We start from the raw sequence: 11,297 nt of genomic DNA, 5'->3' as shown, positions 1-11,297 counted from the left end.
CTTCGAGAGGGACAGAGGAGTTGAACCTGGGTCGGTCGCATGCACGACAAACGCCCTACCCACTGTGCTATGGCTCCAGTCCAAATAAAATTTAAAATTTTTGACAAGAGGTTTTGGGGGTCAGTGAGTCCATCAGTGAGGGAAGCAGCAGCATGAGGCGTTGGGGATGGGTCAGGACGAGGGTGCTCTTGGGAAGGTGGGAGGCACCGGCCCCTCCCACCGCCGAGATGTGATCCCGGGGGCTGCACGCATGTGCGGCCTCTCTGCAGCTGCACAAGCGTGAATCCAGACCCAGAAAAACCTCTTTCGGCATGGGCAACTCCTCACAGAATGTCTCCAGCCTGAGAACTAAGCCTCGGCCCCGTGCCCGCCCAGGAGGGGAAAGGTATTTCTCTCTCTCTCTCGCCTCTTTCTCTCCGGGGATGAAGGGCGCGGTGGCCGCCATATTAAGACGACCACAGATTGGGTTTTCAAGCCTGCAATTATCTAATATCTGGAAGAAATCTCCCTGGACTTCTTGTTAAAGTACAGAAATTCAAAATTTGTCTTCACAGTAGGTCTGAATCTAGTGGGGTACTCCTAACAACAATAGTGAGGTTTGTGTTGAAATATTGAATGTAACCAAAATAAACAGAATGTAAAATGAAACTTATCAGTTACAAGGTAGGGGGTGGGGGGGCGGGATGGGAGGTGTACTGTGTGGGTTTTTTTTTTTTTTGGTGGTGGTATATGGGCACTGGTGAAGGGATGGTTGTTTCAGCATTGTATAACTGAGACCTAAGCCCAAAAGCATTGTAATCTTCCACACGGTGATTTAATAAAATAAAATAAAAAAATAAATTAAAAAAAAATCTTAAGTGGACATACAGACGCAGGACAGGTCATTGCTCGTGAAACGGCAGTGAAGTGACGTGTCCTCCCAGCGTGCAATTGGCTGAGAGGGCGCTGCGGATGGGAAGGTGCAGAAGAGGTACACAGTCCGCCAACAGATTGTTGAAGATGAATAATAAATTCATTTCTTTCAAATACATGCAAAAAGCCTTGGTGTGCCTCTTTAAAGTGATTTTCCACCTGTCTCAGACCAATTGACTTGGCCTCCATTGCCAATCATATAACAAGGACATTCCTGCAGGCCCTGCACATCCAAGATCCAAGTTTAAGCCCTGGAACCATTTGGTCCCAACAACGCGGGGGTAGCCCTACTGGCCCCCAGCGCCCCTGGGCCTGAGCAGCACTGGATCACTGGCCTGATGGATCCTCTGGATCCACTGGCCATCACTGGATCCTTTCGCCTGGTTGGCCAAGAACTGCAGAGTGGCTCCCAAGACACCCAGCCTTACTTGAAACTCCCCTTCAAAAATCATCATCATCATCATCATCATTATCATCATCATCACCATCACCATCATCATCACCATCATCATCACCATCATCATCATCATCATCATCATCATCATCATCATCATCATCATCACCATCATCATCTGTACTATTTGATGGTCTTTTCTTTTTCTCTTGCTTTCTTTTGTTGTGGACCATATTTGGTGGTACTCCTGGTTCTGTACTCACAGGATCCGACATGGTGCTGAGATCAGCTGTGTGAAGGAGAGCCACTTATGCCCTATGCCATTTCTCCAGCCCCACTTCGTATTTTTTTTCAACTTGCAATGGTGAATTTTATGATTCAAAAAGGTAAGTCAAATGGAGGTTTATCAGGGCTGGAGTGATAGCACAGCGGGTAGGGTGTTTGCCTTGCATGCGGCCAACCGGGGTTCGATTCCCAGCATCCCATATGGTCCCCCAAGCACCGCCAGGAGTAATTCCTGAGTGTAGAGCCAGGAGTCACCCCTGTGTATCGCCAGGTGTGACCCAAAAAGCAAAAACAGCAAAGAAAAAAAAAAAGGTTTATCTGGAATCAAAGATGGGACCTTAAAGACCATAGTTTCTTTTTTTTTGGTTTATTTTTTCTTTGGGGAACACCACGTGATGCTCAGGGGTTACTCCTGGCTTTGTGCTGGGCTCAGAGGACCACATGGAATACTGGGAATCAAATCTGGGTCGGCCATGGATGCAAGGCAAGCATCCTGCCTGCTGAACTATTTCTCCAGCTCAAAGACCATACTCTTTTAAATATAAAACTAGCTCACAAGATTGAAAGTCTCAAGCACCACACACTTTCCTGGTGTTTGGGAAAGACTTGTTCTTTTTTGGCACATGCAATCCACACGGCTCACACCGGCATCACTTTTTCAAGACTCCATCTCCACATGCTTGGCAGAGTCTGGTAATGCTGACAGGTTAACAGCAACATGATGTTGTCTGCATAGTAATTACCTGCAATTAACCTTCATTTAAAGGCTGGGATAGGCTGATCAGCTACCCTGTCGCAGCATCTCTAAATTTACTAGATAAATATCTCCGGAAATGTCCAGGTTCAGAAGCAACCAGAACAAAGCCCGCAACCCTGCGGTCTCTGCTGACCCGAGGAGGGACTTTAAGGAGGGTGGATGCCAAATAAGACCATGTTGTTTGGTTGGTGGTTGGTTTGGGGGCCACACCAGATTGTGCTCAGTGCAGTCCTGGTCCTGTGCTCAGAGATCACTTCTTCCTATGTTTATTGTTTTCAGTAAATCAGAATAAATCACACTGGCAGCGTGGGGCAGGGAGACTTCCAAGCAGTGCCGAGAGGGTCTCAGGTGCTCTTCCTGGCTGTTGGGTCAACTGGGCCTTGACTGTTCAATGGGTAGTGCAGCAATATCGATGCTCCTCAGGCCTCGTGCTGGGGACCCCAGGACCACCCTGCACTGTTTCGGGAACTCGGGGGTCACGCCCTGCACTACCAGTGACCAAACACTTGATTGCAAGGCATGTGCCCCGATCTGCTGGACTATTTATTTCCCCAACTCCTGTTCATGCTTCTTTGTTTTTGTTGTCTTTTTTGTTTTTTGGGTCACACCTGGTGATGCACAGGGATTACTCCTGGCTCATACTCTCAAAAATTACTCCAGGCAGTGCTCAGGGGACCATATGGGATGCTGGGAATCGAACCTGGGTCGGCCGCGTGCAAGGCAAACGCCCTACCCGCTGTGCTATCTCTCCAGCCCCCTGTTCATGCTTCTTGAAAGCATGAAATGCCACAACGTTCAACGAATATCAACATGAAGCTGATAGATTTTACGGTGATTACAGTTTTTTAAAAAAATTTCCAATTGTCACATTAACTGACATTTGTCACTGCCTTTTGGGGTATGGGGAAGGGCCACAGTCAGTGTACTCAGGACTTATCCCTGGCTTGTACTCAGGGAGCACACCTTGCAGGGCTTAGGGGAGGGGGCACATCTGGGGTACTGGGGATTGAACTTGGGTTGGCCATGTGCAAGGCAAGCGCCTTACTGGTTGTATCTGCCCCTCCCACGTATCACTCTTACTGGGTCCAAGCCTCAACAGGGTAAACAATGGGGTTGATGTTTGCTTGGATGGGGAAGAAGCAATCTCTGATCATGTCCGGCTGTGCAAGACATGGTGGTGGCGTTGCCAGGGGGGTGCGTATTTGTTTTCCCTCGAGCATCTGACTCTCCTTGTCTCCCCTGACAAACATGCCTTATTGGCAAGCGTCTATTTCACTGTTAAGGGCAAAGGGTTAAGGGTTAAGGGTAAAGTAGAAGAACCTAAGAAAAGATTGTTTTCTTCTTTCCCCCGTCTGGGCCTGGTTTCTCACGCCAGCCTGACTTGAAGTGGATGGTAGGTCTGGAAGGAAAGGCAGGTTGAACACGGGCTTGCAGAGGTTTGCACCCATACTTCACCGCTGGCTGGAGCCCAGGGGAACACAGTGGGATTCAGACCAGGCAAGCTTGCCACCTGTCTTTATAACCTGCTTTATGACTGGGCAATTAGGATTCCCTCCATCTTCCCATCACTCGAGAATCAGCAATAAGGTGACAACTTCAGAGACACAAAAGCCGTAGGTAATAGTCACCATTTTGTAAAACACTGAAAATGAAAATTATTGACAATGTAAGGAATATATAACCATACGTGTAATAGGTCATTTTTGTGTGTGAAGAATGTTCATACAGGCATGGTAAAACAAATACGTAAAATTACTCAGACTGTTATCTTGCGGTTGTGGAGTGAGCTTATTTCTCTCTGCAATTTTTGATGTTTTCCCATATTTTCTGCATCCAGCTAGTGTTAATCTCATAATTTAAAAAAAGCACAAACAGATGCTAGTTTAGCTGAGAGAAAGGAAAGGGAAGGTGCTAGATCCTGGGGGTATGGCTACACTTTATCTTCTTTAAGTGAATATAATAATTTTTTGTTTTATTTACTCTGCTTTTTTACACACATTTTTTTAAAAAATGGAGGCAACATGGTTTACAAGAGCGTTAATTTTTTTTCGAGTGATAAAATGTTAAACAATACCAGGTGGGTCAGCAAAGCCGCAGCATCTATCCTTCCCCCCCAGTCCACACTCTGAGTGGGCTGACTTGGGGCCCTCACCCCCTGGAAACCTCAGTTGCGTCGTCAGAGTCTAAGGCTTTGTTTTCATTGGCCACTGTTCATTGCTTTCTTTCATGCTACGCCACACGGGAGTGAGATCATCTAGTATTTGTCTTTTTTTCTGATTTATTTTGCTTTAGCACAACCCCCTTCAGCTCCATCCAGGTTGTAGCAAAGGCAGGTTTTGTCTTAGGGCTAAGTAGGGGACTAGCTACATTGAAGGTCTTTTGAATCAGGAAGAGGAACTAACATCTTGGACTTGAACTTTTTTTTTTTTTGGATGGGGGGGGCGCACACCTGGCCACACTCAGAGTTTACTCCTGGCTCTGCACTCAGGAATTACTCCTGGCAGTGCTCGGGGACCCTATGGGACGCCGGGGATCAACCCAAACCAGGGTTGGCCACATGCATGGCAAATGCTCTACCTGCTCTATACTCTTGCTCCAGGCCCAGGACTTGCAGTTTTTAAGAACTGACATTGCAGGCTGGAGAGGAGTGCAGGGGTTAAAGGGCTCGCCCACAGTCCTCCGGCCCCAGTTCCATACCTGGCACTGCATATGCCCATGAGCACCACCAGAGGTCATCACGCCTGAGCTCAGGGCCAGGAGCCACTCACTGGGCACTGCCCGCCCCCACCCACAGAGCTGATTTTCTTTCTGCTGGTTTCTTGCTATTCGATTTTTTTTTTATCTTGCTATTAGATTTTAATCCGGAGATTTATCAGTAACCAGTATCAGTTAATACTTAACAGCTTTAAGCATACAGAAATTAAATACATATAATTTTTTAATTTTTGTGAAACAAAACACACCCCCAAACTAATACCTTTTCTTAGGTCCAGACAGTCCCTAAAACAACCAAGTAATACTATTTCCTAGGTCCGAATAGTCCCTAAAACAAATGTGGGCATTTTTGAAGTCTTAAAGAGGCTCCTTAAGTTTAACAGAGTGTGGCTTAGAAATCTCTCAGGTAGAGGTAATAGCACAGCGGGTAGGGTGAGTTTGCCTTGCACGTGGCCAACCCCAGTTCGATTCCTCCGTCCCTCTTGGAGAGCCTGGCAAGCTACCAAGAGTATCCTGCCTGCATGGCAGAACCTGACAAACTACCCGTGGCGTATTCAATATGCCAAAAACAGTAACAAGTCTCACAATGGAGACGTTACTGGTGCCCGCTCCAGCAAATCGAGGGATGACAGTGCTACAGAGGTCACTGTCACTGTCACTGTCATCCCGTTGCTCATCGATGTGTTCGAGTGGGCACCAGTAACGTCTCTCATTGGGAGACTTATTGTTACTGTTTTTGGCATATCAAATAAGCACGGGTAGCTTGCCGGGCTCTGAGAGGGGCGGAGCTACAGGGGTAACTGTGGAAATACATCAATCCTTTTGGGTTACAGGAGCAACACTTGACCATGCTTCTCTAGAAACACAGTTTCGCCAGTGTTGAAGTAATACATCCAATGTACCCGGCGGGGTTTTGAAGCCGCCATATGTGACTTCGCTCATATATGGCTGAGCTCATATATCTCACAATTTGGACCACTGTTCTAAAAAGGGGAATATCATAGGAATCATCCCCTACAGAGGCCGGAACGTCTATTTCCTGTGTGCACGCACTACCAAAAATAGCCATAAGTGTGTTAAACATAAAAAGAGAAAAGTTATGTTCACATGCATGAAATGCTTTCACATAAAAAAATAATACAGAAAAAAACATTCATTAAAGAATCACATATGTCAGGGAACAAGGAGTTAGAAAAAAAAAAAAAACAACTGTTCCTGTCATGTACATTTAGGAACTGGGAGTGAAATGCAGTCGGCAGGTTTCAGAGTACCCTTCTGGAGGGGCCTTGTCCTGAGCTGAGCTTTCTGCCAAGAGTCCTTTGCGAGTAGATCTTCCTGAAGAGAACGCTTTTGAGAAGCACCAGCTCGGAGCGCAGGTTTCCCTCCTGAGCACGTTCATCGCTGGAGCAAACTACTCAGGAATCAAGATGAAGGGCTGCACTGCAGTTACTGCGTCATCAACCCCACAGGGCTGTGGACACCTAGAGATGTTCAAACCCCGGGCCCAGGTGCTGCTGCCGGGAGTCTCAAAGCTGTGGGCAACAGGAAGCCAGCGTTGGCCAGCCAGGGAGCTGAGGCCACAAGGGTCACCGTGAAAGAGAGGAGCCCCGGATGACACAAGCCCCTGCGGGGTCGGGGTGCAGTGTTTGTTTGCTGCACCCCGAAAGGTCTCCGGGCCAGGCCTTCCCATTAGGGATACGGAGCAGCATTTTCACTGGAGACATGCCACCTGCCGAGAAGTCAGTCCCCACGGGCGTCCCAAACATGCTCGGGACATGCTGGGGGGTGAACTGTCCTGCACTGCCTGTTCTCCAATCACATACCGGATGAGGATTTCGGCTCTCTGACTCCCGAGGGGCCCAGAACCCAGTGCCTGGAAGCCGGCCTGCCGGCGGATACAGACATGGCAAGAGTATGACGGGGACAGCGCGGTTCCTGCCTTGCCATCCTCAGGCGCTCTGACTTCCGGCAGAGGGACCCTGCTCAGACACGGGCGCCTCACCCCTGCACCAGCGCAGGCATCTGCCCGGCGGGGCTGACAGATGGCGGCCATTCATCACGGGCGGCTGCTCCCACCTTGTCCATTCAGCCTCCAAAGTAACTGCACAGAGCGAGATGAGTCAGCATCTGGGGCTTCCCGAGGGCCAGCGCCGCCCGCCCCGGCGGAGAGGGAGGACTTCACACTTCAGAGGCCTGGATCACGGCCAGAGGCATCCATGGTGCCTCAAGACTTGAGACTCCCCGATGATCTTTAGCTCCCTGGATACCGAGTCAAAGACAGATCTGAAAGCCGCGGAGAAACAGGTGGGGCGTCAGCCGCAGGCCCCCCAGGCCCCCAGCAATATAAATGGTATTTGTTCACACCAGGGATTAACTGCTCTAAGAGATCAAAAAGCAGAAGACGGCTACTGTCAACATTTTAGAAATTTTCCTTAATAATAAAAGCATTAAAAAAGGGGGAATAAGTCACACTTTTATTATTCAGAAGCCAAAATGACAAGTGGCTACCTGCCTTTGGAAAAGACATTAAAGAATACCAAGGTAATAACTCTCTGTCTCACAGAGACAGCAGCTGAAGACAGACTATTGTCATGGAGCGCTCCCCCCAAAGTCCTGTTAAATAGATCTTCGAATAATATGATTTGAAGCAATCATGGTATCCGTGAGGGGGCAGACGAAGAAGGACGAAGAGGAAAACCTGGGACTTCACGCATACTGAGCATCTGGATGCAGGTCAAGGCGGCCCAAATCCTAAGGCAGAAAGCAGACGCGTATTAGAGCGAAGTCGTTCCAGCAGTCAGAAACGGTCAGAGACACACACATTTGGGGAGGTGGATGGAGAGGACTGTTCCAGGTGCTCCTCGGGATGACCCCAGGCCACTCCCCTGGATCCGTGCCCACCAGAAGGGTGGGTTCAATGCCAGGGCCCAAGGCCGCGGTACCACTTGGTCCCTGTGGTGCTGGGGATCACCGGCAATCCCAGAAGTCCCTAGGGGCCTCCAGAGCGTATCAGAACAACGTTTGAGAGACCGCGTGGTGTTGGGGGGAGAATCGGGGGCGGTCACAAGCCAGGAGGGCACCGTCAGCCCCCATCTGGTCTATGCCTCGTTTTAACTCTTCCTTTCCTCTTGGACCCTTTCCATGGCTAGAGCCCCTACAGGACAATGCAGGGAGCTGCCTTTTCAACAGGCCCTTCAAGTCTCACATTCCGAATTTCAGTCTGACATTACAATGGAACGATGGCCTGAAACGCTACAGAGAAGAATGGGTTGCTTTCTAAATTGCATTTGCTTAAATTCTTATTTTATTTTTTTTTTAAACAACAGTCTTAAAACCATCTGCACCGCAGGGTGGGAAAGACAGTACAGAGCTGTTAAGGCACTTGCCAGGCTGGGTCCCTGGCACTGCCGAGAGCAGCCCCCTGAGCACTGCAAAATGTGGTCCATATTCTCAAGTGATTGACGCTGAAAGAGCTAACGATTTTAACATGAAAATGAGGTTATGTGAAACCACGCAAACTTCTCATAAAGTAGGAGCCACAATTTCCAAAATGAATATAGGTTTAACATCAAGTGACACGGTGGCGGGCCTGGAGAGACAGTACAGGGGGTTAAGGCACTTGCCCTGCAGGCACATCGCTCTCAACCCTCACTCCAAGGACTCATGCTTGAGAAGCAAAGACCTACAAAAGTTTTCAGACAAGGGGCTGGAGAGATAGCACAACGGGTAGGGCGTTTGCCTTGAACGAGGCCGACCCGGGTTCAAATCCCAGCATCCCATATGGTCCCCTAAGCATGGCCAGGGGTAATTCCTGAGTGCAGAGCCAGGAGTAACCCCTGTGCATCGCCAGGTGTGACCCAAAAAGCCAAAAAAAAAAAAAAAGTTTTCAGACAACTGGGGGGAATAATTTCCTCAGACCTCGAGAGGCTCTGTCATGGTTCGAGTCTCAGGACAAAACCATCAGGAATTCCTATAGCTTTACTGTGAAGAGGGAAAAAGCTACTGGAAAGGAAAAACGGTCCTTCATATACGATTTATACACTAAGGCACAGAAAATGTTACTCCCTCTTGGGCCTGAAGAAGCACCGAGACTATCACAGAAAACACTGGTACGGGCTGCCAGCTCACACAGTGGAAGCATCCTAGAGAAATGATATTGTCTCCAATTTCTCTGGCTTTTCCTGGAAGTTGAGGCCAATTCATACTTTTCTTCGGTTTTTGTTTGTTTGGCTGTGGCCACACGCAGTGGTACTCAGTCTTACTCCTGGCTCTGCACTCAGGGATCACTCCTGGAAGGGCTCGGGGAACCAGATGGGATGCTGGACATCACACCGCATACAAGGCGCCCTCCCTACTGCATTATCACTCTGGCCCAACTGCTTTTCTTCAGCAGGGCAAAAATTCAGGTTAGGAAAAGTACTTATTGTTCTCCTGGGTTGAGATGACCAGTTTCCAGGATTAAGAAAGAGAAGCAGTCCATGACTTGGAAGCCGGCCTCACATGCTGGGGGAAAAGGCAGCTCAGATAGAGAAGAAACGGGACCATCAAGTAAAGGGTGTTCCTGGAGGGCCTGCTCAGGATGGGAGATGTGAGCTGAAAGTAGACTATGGACTGAACATGATGGCCACTCAATACCTACATTGCAGATCACAACACCCCAAAGGAGAGAGAGAGGGAGAGCAAAAGGGAATGCCCTGCCACAAAGGTGGGTTGGGGTGGTGGGAGGGATGCTGGGATCATTGGTGGTGGAGAATGGGCACTAGTGGAGGGATGGGTACTCGATCATTGTGTGACTAAAACGTAAGCACGAAAGTTTGTAAGTCTGTAACTATATCTCATGGTGATTGATTCATTTAAAAATAAAAAATAAAAATATTAAAAAAAAAAAGAGGAGCAGATATTCAAGAATCATATTAGTGGGGTCAAAGAGATAGGAGAGTGAGCACGGCGCCTGCCTTGCACATAGCTGGCCCGGGTTCCGTCTCTGGCACCTCTGAACACTGCCAGGCAGGTTCCCTGAACGCAACCCCAGGAGTCAGCCCTGAGCATCACTGGGTGTGGCGCCTTCTGCCCCCTCCCCAACAAGAAACTATAAAGTCCTACCAGCCCCAGGACAGATGGACTATTGGACACTGCACTGAGGCATGGACAGCACTTTCACCGTAACCACCATACACTATCAAATGTCTTTTTTCTCTGATGGTACTTTTTTCTCTTGAACTTTGCCCTTTAAATATAGGCATGCAGAGAGCTTCAGTGAGAACGCAGGAGCAATGAGCATACCTGAGAAAGGTCTACAACATGTTAGGGATGTTTCACCTGTTTCCTGATGAGCCCGTTAAGAGGCTTATTGCATCGAGTAATCTCTTCAATTTCCTATGGTTCTAAAGTTCTCATAACCTTATGCAAACATATACTATTATTGAAATCATATCTAGGGGCCTGAAAGGTAGTAGAGCAGGCAGGGCGCCTGCGTTGCACAGCTGACCCAGGTTTGATTCCCAGCATCCTACATGGATCCCTGAGCCCTTGAGCACTGCCAGGTGTGGCCCAGAGAACAAACCAAAAAAGCAAAACTATATATACATACCTCTCACTGTTTCTCTGAAAAAAAAAAACAAAAAACATTTATGGATATAACTGTGTTTTTCTAAATGTCTCATTAGTAATACTCAGTCTTGTAAGTCTGGTTCCATAATAATCTATGATGTAGCTACTCCCATCTGATGGTCCAACAATCTAGAAGAGAAGAATATTCAACATCACTCATTTAACAAGAGACACTTTTCAGAACACTTGACCTGGGGGTTAATAAAATGACTTCAGCAGTAACAAAATTACAGAAAAAAAAACCCAAAAACCCAAACTCAATCAGAAGAAACAAAGTAGTGACTTGTGTCAGCTGAAGAGGGCAGGATTGGAAGGGCTGCAGGAGCCGGGACTCAAGCACTGAAAGGCTCCGCCCCTCCTGCCCCAGACCCTGGCTCTGACCCCTCCCCCGCTTAACTCCCTTTCCTTCCTTTGCAGAGAGGCTCTGCCACGTAGGCACCAATGCCCCAGACTGACATCTTCCCAGCTTCACTCTCCACAGATAAGCTCTTCCTGCTCAGAATTTTTATTAATTCCAGGGAAGGACGCCGGTTCTACGCCTTTTTCTGAGCAACTTGCTGTATGTTAGGATTACTAGCACTGGCGGAGCGAGGCTCCCTTTGATGCGCTGATGTGACCGACGGT

At 48.3% G+C, this 11,297-nt stretch overlaps 1 protein-coding gene across 2 annotated transcripts in view; it reads right to left on the bottom strand.

The window, feature by feature from the left end:
* Positions 1 to 5,268: 5,268 nt before the first annotated feature.
* The window catches only part of TM2D1 (TM2 domain containing 1), a 48,013-nt gene continuing 41,984 nt past the window's right edge, over positions 5,269 to 11,297 (bottom strand). The window contains exons 6-7 of one of the 2 annotated variants that reach the window (XM_004607098.2): positions 10,654 to 10,802; positions 5,269 to 7,814 (exon numbers count right to left, since the gene is read on the bottom strand). In XM_004607098.2, coding sequence (XP_004607155.1) covers positions 10,692 to 10,802 — 111 coding nt within the window. In that variant the 3' untranslated portion in view covers positions 5,269 to 7,814; positions 10,654 to 10,691. The remainder of the gene's footprint in view (positions 7,815 to 10,653; positions 10,803 to 11,297) is intronic. The other variant, XM_055138619.1, reaches the window with a different exon arrangement.

The sequence above is a fragment of the Sorex araneus genome, chromosome 5 (genome assembly GCF_027595985.1).
Source record: "Sorex araneus isolate mSorAra2 chromosome 5, mSorAra2.pri, whole genome shotgun sequence".
Classification (NCBI taxonomy): domain Eukaryota; kingdom Metazoa; phylum Chordata; class Mammalia; order Eulipotyphla; family Soricidae; genus Sorex; species Sorex araneus.
Note: the sequence above shows the minus strand (reverse complement) of the source record. Positions and strands in the feature narration are given on the sequence as shown.